The sequence below is a fragment of the Tachysurus vachellii genome, chromosome 23 (genome assembly GCF_030014155.1).
Source record: "Tachysurus vachellii isolate PV-2020 chromosome 23, HZAU_Pvac_v1, whole genome shotgun sequence".
Lineage (NCBI taxonomy): Eukaryota > Metazoa > Chordata > Actinopteri > Siluriformes > Bagridae > Tachysurus > Tachysurus vachellii.
The window spans coordinates 8,113,909-8,129,665 of NC_083482.1; the positions used below are offsets into that span (position 1 = coordinate 8,113,909).

The window sequence follows — 15,757 nt, forward strand, 5'->3', positions numbered from 1 at the left end:
GATCTCTATTTTCAATAAACAGTGTTGAACACTTGGCGTCGTCTTCATTATGTCCTGTTTCACGCTGAGGTGGGCAGGTAACACCAAAACACAATGAGTTCACTCTTCACCATGGACAGATGGACCTGATTTTTTTTTTTTCCTTGTCTTTTTGTTTCTCAGCCCAATTTCTGTAGCATTTTACTAGTCGAGTATGTGTTTACATAAGAGCTACTTGATTAGGTGACTACACATGCCCATCACTATACTGTATTACATATTTCTTAATACTTTCAGAACCTGTCCTTGTGAAGTTTTCATCCGTGGTGCTTCTGTCTCCTCACTTTTCTGAAAGCTGAGTGCTGCCTCTATCTCTCTTGTTTTTCTTCCCGCCGTCTCTTCTGGCTGCAGCTGCCCTCTTTGCCCTTGCCTTTGCTCCTCTCATGAGACTTCTAGCTTCTCCGTTCCTGAGCACACCAGGTGAGTCACATCACTCTTTCTCTTTCCTTCACGCACCCTGCTTTCCTTATTTTCTGCTCCGCACTGTGGAAACCTGGAAACACTAGAGGAAAACCTTAATTGCGTTTCCTTACGCCTTACACGAAAGCACTGGCAGTCAGGCTGATTGTGTACGTCTGATTTCAGATTGTTGGAAACCTGCTGTATTATCGTTACATGAACCCCGCCATTGTTGCCCCTGATGCCTTTGACATCATCGACATGTCTGCTGGTGGTCAGCTGACCACTGATCAGCGACGAAACCTGGGCTCCATTGCTAAAATGCTGCAACACGCTGCCTCAAACAAGATGTTTCTCGGAGATAACGCCCATCTTAACCCCATCAACGAGTACCTTACCAACTCCTACCAGAAATTTAGGTACATCATTTACCAAATTTTTATTCACCCCATGCCTTTCATTTCCACTATTGCTGACAGTGTCTCACATAGCATTTTGTGAGCCAATCTTATAATCAAATAAGGATGATAACAAATGGTATGTTATACAATAACATTCTAATTACAGCCTCATCTGTTGTTACATGTTCCTTTTCTTCTCTTTCTTCTCTTTCCTACAGACGTTTCTTCTTGGCAGCTTGCGACGTCCCGTCACTGGAAGATAAATTTAACGTTGATCAGTACTCGGATCTGGTCACCGTGTCCAAGCCTGTTATTTACATCTCCATCGGCGAGATCATCAACACACACACGGTTCGTGTCTGCACACTCGCACTCATACCTGCACGCAGGATCTATTTATGACTCATTTGTTCTTTTTTTTCTCCTCCTTATCTCACAGCTCTTGCTAGATCACCAGGATGCCATCGCTCCTGAGCACAATGATCCCATTCATGAGCTGCTGGAAGATTTGGGAGAGGTTCCAACCATCGAGTCCCTGATCGGTAAGTCACTGAGGGAACGTAGAAAATAAGCGAAAGTGACCGAACAGCAGTTTATGCTGCAATTATTTTTTTTCACTTGTAGGAGAGAATCCACTGCCTCCTGATGACCCTAACAAGGAAATGATGGGCAAGACAGAAGTCTCTCTCACCCTTACCAATAAATTTGACGTCCCTGGAGAAGCCAACGCTGAAACCGACGCCAAGACCCTCCTTCTGAAGTAGATCCTACTCTAGACACTGGTTTAGGTTTATTTCAGGTGAATTGTATTTCAGAATTCAAAACTCTCAAATCATCTCCTTTTCAGCACCAAGAGGCTCATTGTGGACGTGATCCGATTCCAACAAGGAGAAACTCTATCCGAAATCCTCGATTCGGCAGCAACCCCGGAGCAGGTAAACACCAGGAAGGAAGCGTGCCGTCGCTCTACCAGGAAAGCCAGCTATATGTGTTCACTGATGCCATGTTATCGCTTTGTGTCATCCACAGGAAGTGGAGTACCAGCGGGCCATGCAGCGGCGAGCCATCCGTGATGCCAAGACACCTGAGAAAATGAAGCAGGCCAAACCGGTGGTGGACGACAGTCTCACACTGCAGGGCAAAAAGGATAAAATTAAGAGCAACCTGCAGAGGCTGGCAGAGCTGGGGAAAGTGCAACCAGAGAACCGATACCAGGATCTCATCAATGACATCACCAAGGTAACATATATCAGTTTTCAAGAATTAAAGCCTTCTTTTGAAACCTTGGAAACACTTGTTTTTTTTAATCAAAAGACCCTATTTGCTTATTTTATGGACTCTGAAATGAATAGCACCCTATTGTGATGTATTTCTCAAATAAAGTATACATTTCAAAATGAAATAAAAAGTTTTAGAAATGTATTATATGTGAAAATTTGGTTTCTAACATTCAGCTTAGTCTCTTTCTTTAGATGAATCCGCTTTCCATTTAGTGCACGGTGTACTGTAGGATTTAGATCCTTGTGACGCACTCAGTAGTGAGCTTGTATTCTTTCTAGGAAACCATCAGAATGTATATTTTAAAATAAATGGATGGTAAATTAAGTGGATTCAGTGACCGCATAAGATGGGAGCATCAGATAAGGCGTCATTATAGATTCTGACAGAACTGTGTAGTGTGTAGTAAATGCAGGTTAATATTACAGTGCCATTTTTTTTGTCGAAGAACTTTTTAAGTAATTCAGATTTTTAATGTGTCTTAACCATCATCTAGAACTAGTTCAGCTTCTCATTTCTTAATGAATAATAATTTGAGAGATGGTAAGTGGACATGACCAGTCCAGCAGAGACGCTGTGTATGTAAAGGTACAAAATACACATTCATATAATCCCACAGCACTCTTCATAATGTATATGTAAAATCTGTGTCGTTTGTGCAGGATATTAGAAATCAGAGGAGGTATCGACAGAGAAGGAAGGCAGAGCTGGTCAAGCTTCAGCAGACCAACAGCGCCCTTAACACCAAGACCAGTTTCTACAACGTACAAATCGACTACTACAACCAGTACATCAAGACCTGCATGGACAATCTAGCCAGCAAGGGCAAGTGAGTGAATTTCATCTGTTTTATGTCCAGTGATGAGGGTAATATCAGTGTCGCGTAAAAAATAGCCAAAGAAGGCTGAATATTGCTCTTATGGATTGTCTTTATTCCTGCTCAGAGTGTCAAAGAAGCCTGGAGAAAACAAGGCTAAGAAGAGCAAGCAGACTTCACAGAAGTACACAGCAGCACGTCTGCATGAGAAGGGAGTGTTGATCGAGATTGAGGATCTGCAAACCAATCAGTGAGTCATCTCAAATATCTGTCTCTCTCTCTCTCTCCCTTTCTCTCTCTCTCTCTCTCTCTCTCTCCCTTTCTCTCTCTCTCTCTCTCTCTCTCTCTCTCTCTCAATATAGAGATACTAGATAGATATACACACTAAACATGCCATAAACAGTTTACAACATGCGTCATAATTCCTTTTTTCAATATTTCACAGGTTCAAGAATGTCATTTTTGAGATTTCACCATCTGAGTCAGTGGGAGTGTTTGATGTAAAAGCCAAGTTTATGGGAGTCCATTTGGAGACGCTAATGTTAGAATATCAGGTAATGTTTATTCTCCTTCTCTTTAATATCCTTATTCCATCCTGTGTTGCTGTTTTACTTTACACTTTTTTTTTTAAAACGTTATATTATCTTATTATATTTGGACCTTTTGTCATTTGTGTTAGAATAAACATAATGCATTTAAAAACATTTTACATCCTATATTTTGTTTCTTTGGTTTATTTTTCTTTTGACACGATTGTTAGCCAGATACAAGATATTCTTTTGGATTCAGATTTCTTTATATTATTACTGAATTTTAAGTAGTTAATTAAGTTATTGTACAATTGATTGATTATTATTCATTGAATTTATTAATATTTTAATCATTTACCTATTCATTCATTTATTTAATTTAGACCTGTCATTGTAAGACATTCATATTCAATACCCAATATAGCTTATTCTATTGCTTCCTTTTTTTTCTTTTTTTGCATGCTTTTGAAAAAAAAAGAAAAGAAAAAAAGGATGCAATAGAATAAGCTATATTTGGTATTGAATATGAATCATTGCCATTGCTGGTGTACAGTACATTTTAATGGTTCTTTGATTCACAGGATCTTCTGCAGTTACAGTATGAGGGCGTTGCTGTCATGAAGCTTTTTGACCGAGCCACCATCAACGTCAACCTGCTCATCTTCCTGCTGAATAAGAAATTCTACGGCAAATAAAAGGGCTTCAGGGAACAGCTTAATAGACTGTTAAATACAAAGCTAAGGCCATACCACAACCTGCCCCTGTGGTCCTGTTATCCACCTGCACTACTCCGAATATTCCTCTTTTCAAGTGTCAAATGAGAACGTTCTTCAATTCCTAGTAATGTTTCATCATTTTGAAACAGTGCTAAAATGATTGACTTTGCAGAAAATTCTGCTGTATGAGCATTGAATACTATATAATGTGTAAAAAAAAAAGATGGGGTTTTTTTTTGTTACCTTAAAATTTTATTCCTCGGTAAGACAGAGCATGTTTCGGAGTATGCTTTAGTATGTCGTATAGGAAGTAGGCAGCCGGGAATGATATTTATCGATGCAAAACTTATCATCTGCCTTACTCAGAGTTCTGCAATTGAAACCTGGATTGTATTATCTTGTCACAAATTGTAATTTATTGGAAAATATATCTATTTACCCCTCCCAGCTATGAGATGCTGTATGAATTTTAAGTTTTTGCCCTTTTTTTTTTGCTTTCTTAGCATCTTTTTTTCCAAAATTTGTTTTTATACTGCCTTAACTTGAATAAACTGTTGGGGGTAAAGTGCTTATATATTAGCAGTCTTAACAGGGCTCTTCGATTCCTACTGAAGTATGACGGCCAAAGGCAGAACACGGTGCCAGGGTCTTTCTCAACACTGCTTCTCTATTTGAAACGAACTACACTTACTGTGGGAAATGGATATAGATGTAAATGCTACAGTACTTAATCGTTTAAATCAGCTTTCTTTTCCTTCGCTTTGCTTTCCTTTCCATTTTTTTCACCCAACCAACTTTTCACGTTTTCTGTCTGTTGTGGTTACTGTTTATGGTGGTGTCGGACTACTACATCTAGCTGCATGGCGTCATTGTTGGCTGGGTCTCGATATTTCATCATCATTGTGTTTTGCCCTTTCATAAGTTTTACTGTATACAATCAGATTGAACAGCACTTGACTGCCTGATAGCACGTACGTACAAATGTGTAAAATTTTAATTAAAAGTATTTACCTGCCAGTATAGTGCGGCTTTGCCCAATATGCTGGTGCTGAATAGCCCAGAGAGCAATACAAATAAAGACCATTATGACAATCGAAGTAAAGCTGGAAAATAAATAAATGTGTAAAATTATTTGGCCTTTCTGACCTCTTTTTTGCTTTTCCTTTCTTGGATTTATTGCTGTTTCTATTTTGTAGGTTCTATTTAATGTGGTAAGTGTACAATAGGTCAACAAAAACGTGTGTTAGTGAAGTGTTGTGAAAGCCAGAACAGCTTCAGTGCCGCATGGAATCAGTCCTACAAGTGTCATGAACTGTATTTTAAGTGATGACAATCATAAAACCCAAGTGATGGTGTAGCCTCGTATCCTTGCTCCTTGGCTGACCGCAGGAGAACCTTCATAATGTCCTTATTATTTGTTACCCATCCTTAAGGTTTGATGTGCATTCTGTTATTCTTTTCTTCTCACCATGGTTAAACAGAATGGTTGAGTTACTTTAGCCTTCCCATCACCTCAAACAATTCTAACCATCCTACTCTGACTTCTGTCATCCTCAAAGTGAATTCCACCAACAGGCCTGATGTTTACTGATGTTTCCTTGTTCTTCCTCACTATTCTGGGTAAATTCTAATATCTGTAAAAACACAGGAGCTCAGTGGTATCTGAAATACTCAACCAGCAATGTCTTTGAGATCATTTCTGATGATTGATTGAACTGAAACTCTTGTACCATAAAATGAAAACGTAAAATCCAGTTTTATTGCTGCAGTCAACCACCTTTCCCTGTGGAGAAAGTTGTTTAAAATCCATATAAATTTAAAGCCATCTCCTGTCTTTCCTGTTGCATATATAAGGCCACTGAAAAAACAATGATAACCCTTTTAAATCACTGTAGGATATGAGTATCATTAATAATCTGTCCTGTCTCTCCATGTCAAGCTCCAGCTGCCTGGTGTCAGATCCTAACACACTTCTAACGATATGGCTCCTCTCACCCTCCTGACCTATCTAATTAATCCTGACTATTTTTCTTGTTTTTTTTATTTTAAAACTTGCCCGTATTCTGCTAAAGCTAGCAGTGTTGCATTATGTGTATTTGATGTCATAACAGACATGCATAGCGCATAGTGTAAATGCATAAAGTCATACATCACTCGAGACGCAGCTCCAGTAACACTTCAAATCCACTAAATGACCAGAAGTATGTGGACAGCCTACAAATTAATAAGTTCTGATGTTTCAGTCATACCCATTGCTAACAGGTGCATAAAATCAAGCAAAAGGCCATGCATTCTCCACAGACAAGCAATAGCATTAGAATGGGTCATACTGAAGAGAGTAGTGACTTTAAAATGCAGTACTAACATAAAATGCCACCATGATCAGTTTCTACGCATATAGATCCGCCTAAAACAACTACAATTGCTAAGTACAATTTTTGTGAATGTTTTGAGCTCTTTGGAACAAATTAATGACATTTATTTCTTAACAATTTTGATAAATTTCATTACTTATTATTCTAACCTGTTCTCATTTAATAATAAATAATTGTTGGGACTTGAGCCTAGTGGTTAAGGTGTTGGACTACTGCTCGGAAGGTCATGAGTTTAAATCCCAGGTCCACTAAGCTGCCACTTCTTCCCCTTTACCACCAAGGCAGTTTGAGTGCCTAATTTAAAATCACTTCTTTCTTTTACGACACCCAATGCACCGGCTCTGAACCAGGAAAAGTGGGCTGGGGCAGGGTTACTGTGACCAACAAGACCAAAGAGAACATCATTAGAGCTATTTTTAAATTATTTTAAATCAGGATTTGCCGCGTTTGGATGCCAATGTACAGTAGGCTCGCAAAGCCATGAGCATTAACAGTAAAGCAACATCCGCCATTGTTGATGTTGTGTTTGTGTTTACCGCTGCTGCGCTAAAGTATAACGTTGTATACAGTGACATAAAAATTGGCTCTGTGATGGATCTCTAGCCCATGGAAAGGCAAACCGGTTCTTAGAAGGCTCGCCACTGAAACCAACTTAGAAGCAGCACCAGCACTAGCTCTGAACCAGCACCCGGTTCTTTCTGATGGAAAAGGGGGCATTCTGGGCCCCTGAGCAAGGCCCTTAAGCCTCAATTGCTCAGTTGTATAAATCAAAAGAAATTGTAAGTCACTCTAAATAAGAGTGTCTGCTAAATGTAAATGTAAGTGTTTTAAGACTTCCCTATTATTAAAACGCACAAACAAGAATGAAAGAGAGTCGACTCAATGATCCAGGGCTCTCAAGTGTCACGCACTGAGTGTGAAAGTCACGCATTTCGGTCTTTTGTCACGCTCTCCCGCCACACATTGTATTTATCACGCAGAAAAATGTACTATTTATCATATATCTAATATGCCACAGCGGCCAAAATGTATCAGTCTGCACCGCTGTCTCTATGGAAACGGGCAAGAATCAAGCGCGTCTCCCCTGGAGCTCTTAGTCGAGAATGCCACTTATCAGCCAATCAAAAAAAGAGGCTACACAATAGCCAATCAGAAAATAGCACTATTGTATCTGGGTAATGCAACAACTAATGAAAAAAAAAAGCATATCCTGGAATTGTTCAGCATCATCCTCGTTCACCCACAGAGAAAACCACTGGAGCTGCAAGCATCACTTTGAGCACAGAGTAAGTCATGATCTCCTGTTGTAATGTTACAACAAACTCACAACTTGTTTGACACAAACAATGACATTTTGACTGCTGTTAGAGAAAGTTTCCCAGATAAATAGCATGAGTTTTTCATGAGTGTCTGTAACTTTACTGTAAGTTTTACTGTTGTTCTTGATGATTCACTGACAACACCTGTTCAGAACAAGTAGTCTAGGCCAGTGGATCTCAAACTGGGGGCCCTGAGATGGTGCCAAGGGGCCCCGGCTTTATGACATTTTATAAAATAATAAATGTATCATAAATTCTGTATAATTAAATCTCAGAAAAATAAGGCTACTAACCAACAGCATAATTTAATATTCATTCATTCATTCATTCATCTTCTACCACTTATCCGAACTACCTCGGGTCACGGGGAGCCTGTGCCTATCTCAGGCGTCATCGGGCATCAAGGCAGGACACACCCTGGACGGAGTGCCAACCCATCGCAGGGCACAAACACACACACTCTCATTCATAATTTAATATGTTTTGTTTAATTCAAATATTAAGTTTTGGAATGTTTTATGTCATAAATTTTTTGGGGTGGTTGGTGGGCAAGTAGGGGTCACCCCATTGTTGTGTTTGGGTGGAGGGTTGGAGATGTCACTCTTGCCTGTCTTCAAAACTTGAGAGCCCTGATGATCATCAGTATAAAGCTGTACTATCCCTTTAAGAAAACTCCACTGCCGTCTTGTGGACAAAGTTTTATTGTTTTTAAATTGACGTACAGTGTTGAAGCGAGCTTGTGTGTATTTTTTTCCCTGCTGTTTTCATTCGGTGATTAGGGCATCGGAGTTAAACCAAAACAAGAAGAGCCTGCATGAAATAAACTACAGTGCAGGTGGACGTGAACATGTCTGTCATGATCCAGGACACTTTGATCCAGAGGACCAGGATTTGACAATCTGACACTTGATTGTTTTGTTTTCTTCACTGTCGGATGGCTGTAGTAGCAGATTCAGTGACTATATAGACGGTGATGAGAGCGTTGTATTCAATTCAACAACAAGGTCAAGTTTGTTTATTTGTTTAGATGTCAACGCGTATCAAGGCTTTAGCTCCAGTTAAGGTGCTCAGACCACTTGTTGAAAATTGGGAAAAGTTTACAATCACCGGTGCATGAAAACCAAAAGCAGACTTTTTGTGTGTTTTTGCTAGTTCGTGGGTCGATCTATTGCTGTCTGAAATACTTTCAATTACGTCTGTAAAAACTTAAACATCTACGAAGAAGGAAGAAGTCGAATTGTGTTCACTGAATACTGGCTTTGGTTGTTAGCTTTGCGGGGCTTGAGGCACTTTTTTTTGCTGTTGGCTAAATTAGCAGGTTAGTTAAGGAAGCTACAGCTGAACAGCTATAAGAGTTCAGCAAAAGCATTTGATTCCACAAACAATTTATCCAAGACAACGCTATTGACAGGAATTTATCCGACCTGAATGTTAAGCGGAATTGGCAATTTTTAGTTAAGTTTAACTAAACGTCGTTAGCTGCTTGTTAGCTAACTAGCTAAGGCTTAGCTTGCGAGCTCGAAATGTTGCTTTCGAGCTAAGCTAAGTTCAGAGACGTGTCAGAGAAAATACTTGCTTTATTATTGCTAACCGATTAATAACAAATCGGAAAAATCCGTACATTAGATATCTAGCTGAAAATAAAAATAATATCGAGATCCCAATGGAGGAAATGATGCAGATACGTGCTAGTAGCTACATGCTAAGGTAGTGTAGCTAGCGCGGCTAAACCTGTTAACAAATTCAGACCGTTGGTAAAAAAGTTTTAAATCGACAATAATATACTGATATAATATTTCTTAGAGACTTATTTACGTACAAGACAAAAAAAGTCAGACTTTTTATTTTAGACAGTTTACAACTTTAGATAGTTTAGAGAGTTTGACAGCTGACGTTTCGGACTTTCTTCCCCTCAAAAATGATTTGCATTTCGAGCCAACAGGACTGTCAACCATGAGAGGATATTTAAAACGTATTTGAAATTTAACTGCAAGCGTATAACCAGTGGACATTTGTTTTTGCTGTGAAGTCGAGTCTATATAAACTCTTGCGGCCCTCATCATGTCCGGATCCCCGGGCTCGAGTAGCTCCTCTAACCCGAGGAAGTTCAGCGAGAAGATCGCGCTGCACAACCAGAAACAAGCGGAGGAAACGCGGGCCTTCGAGCAACTAATGACGGACCTCACCGTCTCAAGGGTAAAGTAAAGCCAATGTCTAAAAAAATATGGCTTAAAAACATTTATGATCTTAAATAGAAAACTGTGCTACTGTATATGTTTAGTTGTTCGTAGTAAAACGACTCGGTTGTATTTAATCGCATCGATATTAAATCTCAGCATGTCGGTGCTGCTGCTTAGAGACTGTTGACACCTGAGCTGTCAGTAGTCACAACTTACCGTAATGACGCATTATAACGCTCTAAGCATGCACTTTGTTGGTGTTGGGCAGTGAAGCAGTTGTTCATCACCTGTACTGGACTAGAGCCTGGTGCTTAGAGGAAATGACTGAAGCTCTGTATGATAATGATGATTTATTGTTTCAGCAATGCATCTGTCTCAGCTCTCTGTCACTCTTTGGTTTGTGCTCACACACACTCACAATGGATGCTATTAACTCAACCCTATATTCCTTTCTATTCTTTTATAAACTACTACTATCTGGGTGAGTTTTATAAGGACGCATTCGATCTCGCACCCCTTTTTCCATTCGAAGAAGGAGGATTGCTTACACACCCTGTCTACATCCCAACTCTGCACACTTCAAACCTTCAACTAACTTCCTTTTAACTTCTTCTCTTCCCAAATTAGTTCCTGTCATTTCTTAGTTTAACACGACTTCCGTGAACAGGCTAAGCTTGTGTGTACCACATTATCCTTGTGCGATCAATGAAACCTTGTGATATAATCCATTATTCAACTGTAAAAGCTTTATTGTCAGGCTATTTATGGCTTTTAAGCCTTCCATCTACAATAACCTCATCGCTAGTACCATCTTTACAGACGCACAGGTTTTTCTGTCGCATAGTCGTCCATCCTCTGCTGATGGATTCAGTTCATTCAGTACGGTGACTAAAAGGAGCTGTTGTTCGGTCTATTGCTTCTAACAGGTTTTTTTTTTTTTAAAGAACCTTGACAAGCTGATGGAATATTAATGATTAGTGAACATGGATAACATTCCAGCTTTCTTTATTTCACTTTTCTTTCAGTCAGTTTTTGAAGAGAATAGCGGATGTACTGTACAGTATAAGTAGAAGGGAAACTCCATGCTATTTACATCAGATGCTTTAATCCTCTTATATTCTTAAAGTGCTCTGCTTTCAATAAGACATTTTTCCCTGAATCACTGAGTAAGGAAAGACCCTTTAAAAGTTATTTGGGCAGAAATGAACTTCTTCTTTTACAAATCGTCTGCCATGATGTCTTACACGGTTATGATGTAAGAGTGCAGAAGGACTTCAGGGGGATTGTACTTTCATAAAGGGTTCCTTTCTTTACTAAGTCGTACTTTTCTCATTCAAATGTTGTACGTTTTTGAATTGTTGGTAAGAGTAGATGCAAATATGGCATTTTCACTCAGCATGAGCGAAGCAAGAAGATTGCTTGTGGTTTGCTTTTCACCTCCTGTACAGCTGTTTAACATTTGAATTCATTACATTTATTAAACTACATTTTAATTTAAAATGTGCTTTTTGCATTCGGGATGTACAGAAACTCTTTTAAATAAGTTTATTCAGTGGATGGTGTGATTGAATGGTTCTGCTAGTCTTTATTTTTTCGTCTTTTCGTCTTATCGTGTTTTCTTCCTGAGATGTAAAGAAACTAACGTTAAGTCTCTTTATCAATCTTTCTGCAAAGTTTTTGAGTTTGTGTTTTAAGCAATATTTGTGTGAGCCTAACCGAGTTAAAAATGTAAGCTTGGATTTACAAAAGTTTTGTAAACAATCTGATGTTCTTCATATTTGTTTGTAATCTGTTGATAAACGCTTATCGCTCGTCAGGCGTGTATGCCACAGCTGATTTTGTTTTTGGCGACGGCCTTGAAATCGATTTAAAAATCGACGGCGCGGAAAGGGCAAGAGCTACAAAACAGCCAGAAAACATGAAGAATTTCTCTTTGAAAGAGGAAGGTGAGATCACAGGTTGAGATGCCTAATGAGAGACTACGGAGTCTGTTGACTTGTGTCTCGGAGCGTAAACAAAATATTTAGCAGCAAATTCACCGCAACCTAAGAGGAATTAAGGAGGTGAATTTATTTCATCAAACCAGTGCAATGTAAGTGAGGTCAAAATAAATGGATGGACCCAAAATAAAATCTCTAATGGTAGCAATTGCATATTATTGCTAATCGGAGGAATCTGCAACCATTTAGAGGCCAAACCAGGACAAACACACCCCTAATAAAATGGCAGGTTTTCAAGTTCAGAACCATAAAGAAGTGAAGAAAATCCTACAGGAACAGTTGATTTTTATTCGTGGTTAAACAGAATTATTTAATTGACGACAGCTGTATGGTGGTTACTTTTGAATGAGATTAAATGTGAATGGTTTATTAGGAATACATCCATGAGCTTTCAGTCTGCTACGCTCACAGCTCATTAAGTTGATTCATATTGATTTAAGTTGATTTAGAAAAATAAATAGGTCCTAAAATAAATAAGCTCTCTGTTTACGAAGCGGTCTCCTCTGATCTCCTCCCAAAACAAAACAAGCTCGACTAAACTGAACTTAAATCCAGAAGTGATTTTGGTTTTAACTCCTCCATCTGGGTGTAAATGATCGAAGTCAGACATGGCTAGCTCTGTGTGAGAAAATCGATGTTTCATTATTATACACATAAAATGTAATGCTTAATGTTTCCCATAAATACAGTGTAGATATTAGCATTAATATTACTGTGCTTCATGAGACAACATATAATCACAAACTATTCCTAGATCATAGTCATTGACTGCAAATAATATTTAAGCTCTCGAGTACAAGTGTTTTTTTTTTTATTGCATCAGAAAAAAAGTGTTTATTAACTCTATATATTTATCAACAGTAGAGTTTAGTATCGTATCGCTCCAGTACTAAATCAAGGCCACACTCACATCTTCCCTAAAAAAAGTTCATCTTCCCTAAGGCAAGACTACAGGGGTTTTAAAAATCACTACTTCTGCTTCACACTGATTTTCCTGAGTCAGTCCACTAGCATCATCACAGGTGAGGAAAAAGCATCGTTGACTAAAGACGGCACCATGCAGAAGCTGGAAGATTACTCCAAATCTTCTCATTTTACTGTATGTCTGGTGTATGGGAGCACTTCAGCTTCCCCTTTTTGTGTCACCGAACCGTGTGCGACTGTGCTGCATCTTTCCTCACTAATTTCTGCTGTAACTGGGAAGTTTATATTCCCTAGTGGTCACAAACACATCTAGCGACACAGAGAGATCTGTAATACTTGTCAATCGCAACTGTCGACCGAAGCCTCGTGCTTCAGTCACAGCAGTGAAAGCTTAGCCTTGTTTTGTTTAGTTACAGTCCAGGGTGTCATTACATGCTGCAGTGAGTCTGAAAGATCCTGCACAAAATGCCTATAGTGTTGAATGTTTCTATCAGTTGAAAATAGAAGTCTGAGGCACATCTTCATCCTGGATAGTTTTGTTGTATGTATAGTATATCGTGTATATAATGACACAACTGCATCATATCATATTGAACTTAAAATATATTTGGAAACGTGTTTGTGGAATCTAATGATTAATACACTTCAGGTGATTCAGACCTCAGTATGCACTTTAGGAGTTGCTGTATATTGCACTCTTCATCACGCTGCTGCTGCTGCAGGTTACACATTCTGTTCATCTACACGGACCCCTTCTTTATATCCTGAGCATCAGCTCTATACAGTAGTCTCGAGCGCATGAGCGAATCCGTTCACTCGACTTCTCATAGCTTTTCTTTGTCTGGCAATATCTTTAGGACTGTAGGGGGACAAAAACTGTTGAGTGTTTGTAGGTTTGTGTCTGGTGCTATTTCTAAATATTACAGAACATCGTATTATAACCTCCATACTGTTACACTTTGAATTTAGTGCTTTATTAGGGGGTTGAAGAGTATAGTGTGCTTAAGTAGTGATGTAGTTAACGTGACATCTTCCATCTGTTTAGTAAATTCCAAATGTTTAAATTCAGGCCAGTCGTCACTGTTGTGATTTGCTGCGTAGGTGGAAACGTGTGATGCGCACGGTGCACTGTTCCCAAAATGTCTTGCAGGAGGTCTTATTTTTATTCCTCCCAGCAAAATGAGCCATGTTTAGATTGATTACAGTGAAAACAGTGAAGTGACAGCTGGGACAGCTTTCACTAGACGTGTAATTGTTTCTATATCACGAGAACAACGTGATAAATTGTGAGTCAATGACTGGGTGCCAGTCTGGTTATTGGACTTAAAATATTTTCACGCTTTATTCTATTCTCAGGTTTTCTAGTTTACCCTGGATGAAAATCTTACTTTCCTGTGTGTTACTTCACTTTGTTGCATATTTACTTTGCAAAGCTAATCACCTCATTACACCTTTAGTTGCTTTAGTTTTTAATGCAGCGGAAACAGATGAATGCAGTAACTCAGAGAAGGAAGTTTGTCGTTTTTGCAAGAAAATGCACGACCATCACGAAATTCACCAAACTAAAAAAAAAACCTAAAGTTATTCTTTCTCTGATGCGTAATTCTGGTGAAAGAAGTTTTCTGGTGAAATATCTGGATTGTACCGTGGTGTGAATTGTTGGCATTTGGTTGGTGCAGTGAATGAGCTAATGGCAGCTTGTTTATTCCTGACCAGAGTTGATCATTTACTTCTTTATCTAAGATTTTAAAGAAACTTTACTTATTTCTAAGAATCCCTCTTCTCAGTGTTTATCCATAAACTTTATGGTGGTCATTTTTCATATTCTTTACTCATGCAGATATTGATATAAAGCCACTGATAATTTTCCTCCTTGTTGTTTTGCAGGTGCAGTTTCAGAAACTCCAGCAGCTTCGGTTATCACAGAACCGTGCCCAGTACTACGGTGGTTCCCTGCCCAACGTCAACCAGATTGGCAATGCCAGCACTGATTTCCAGGTAAATGGCCTGTCCTGCTTTATCCAAGTCAAAGGACTTAAGCAAGATGGTTTTATTAAGGGGAAGATAAACTTCAATAGTATCCTCACTACATTAACATGAATGTTGTTCAGAGATGGTAATTGCAAACCTCAGTCATGTAACAAAACAAAGATTTTTTTTTTTCTCTTCACATCACAGTTGGTCTTTTCGAAGTAGCTGGACAATTTGGGTTATAAACCTGATATGTTCTCTTAGGAGAATAAGTGTTGTGTACTTCCAAGTGAAAGTGCTCTTGTTGCACTGAATAAAAGCTTCCTTTAAGGAATTGGATACTGATCCTTTTCTTTTTTTTTTTTTTTTTTGTCTGCCATCAGAAACTGAATCCAGTGAGGTAAATCCATGCTTTGCAAACTCACTTGGGTGGAAAAATGAGACTAAATGGTTGCACATATACATTGTTTTATTTTTTGCATATTTTGCTAGTTAAATATGCAAAAATATGGGTGGAAGAAATGTTCAGATTACTGAAATGTTACAAGTTTAACAAAAATCCTTCTGGTCACTCGTTTTCCTCTTCACCTGTCCACCCGTCCCCCTGATACAGCGCACACTGCTGCACAATAAAAGTTTCCACACTTCGTTCCTTCTTCCTCCACCCTCCATATATGTATATCTAGTGCTGTTGTGCTTGTCTAAACTTACCCCAGGCAAGAACTTATGCTGCATTTGACTTGCCATGGCAGTGGGAGGTCTTTTTCAACCTCACTCCATTTCAACTACAAAGTTGGGATAAAACGTT

The 15,757-nt window shown here is 38.9% G+C and overlaps 2 protein-coding genes across 4 annotated transcripts in view; both read left to right on the plus strand.

Annotated features, from left to right (window-relative positions):
* Nucleotides 1–5,311, plus strand: part of iqgap1 (IQ motif containing GTPase activating protein 1) — a 36,577-nt gene extending 31,266 nt beyond the window's left edge. Inside the window, exons 28-37 of the mRNA XM_060859791.1 lie at nt 625–857; nt 1,058–1,190; nt 1,279–1,381; nt 1,464–1,599; nt 1,687–1,774; nt 1,869–2,078; nt 2,780–2,946; nt 3,062–3,184; nt 3,380–3,488; nt 4,046–5,311. Coding sequence (XP_060715774.1) covers nt 625–857; nt 1,058–1,190; nt 1,279–1,381; nt 1,464–1,599; nt 1,687–1,774; nt 1,869–2,078; nt 2,780–2,946; nt 3,062–3,184; nt 3,380–3,488; nt 4,046–4,159 — 1,416 coding nt within the window. The 3' untranslated portion in view covers nt 4,160–5,311. The remainder of the gene's footprint in view (nt 1–624; nt 858–1,057; nt 1,191–1,278; nt 1,382–1,463; nt 1,600–1,686; nt 1,775–1,868; nt 2,079–2,779; nt 2,947–3,061; nt 3,185–3,379; nt 3,489–4,045) is intronic.
* A 3,269-nt stretch (nt 5,312–8,580) lies between these two features.
* The window catches only part of crtc3 (CREB regulated transcription coactivator 3), a 29,179-nt gene continuing 22,002 nt past the window's right edge, over nt 8,581–15,757 (plus strand). For all 3 annotated transcript variants that reach the window (XM_060858868.1, XM_060858869.1, XM_060858870.1), the window contains exons 1-2: nt 8,581–10,070; nt 14,866–14,976. In XM_060858868.1, coding sequence (XP_060714851.1) covers nt 9,936–10,070; nt 14,866–14,976 — 246 coding nt within the window. In that variant the 5' untranslated portion in view covers nt 8,581–9,935. The remainder of the gene's footprint in view (nt 10,071–14,865; nt 14,977–15,757) is intronic.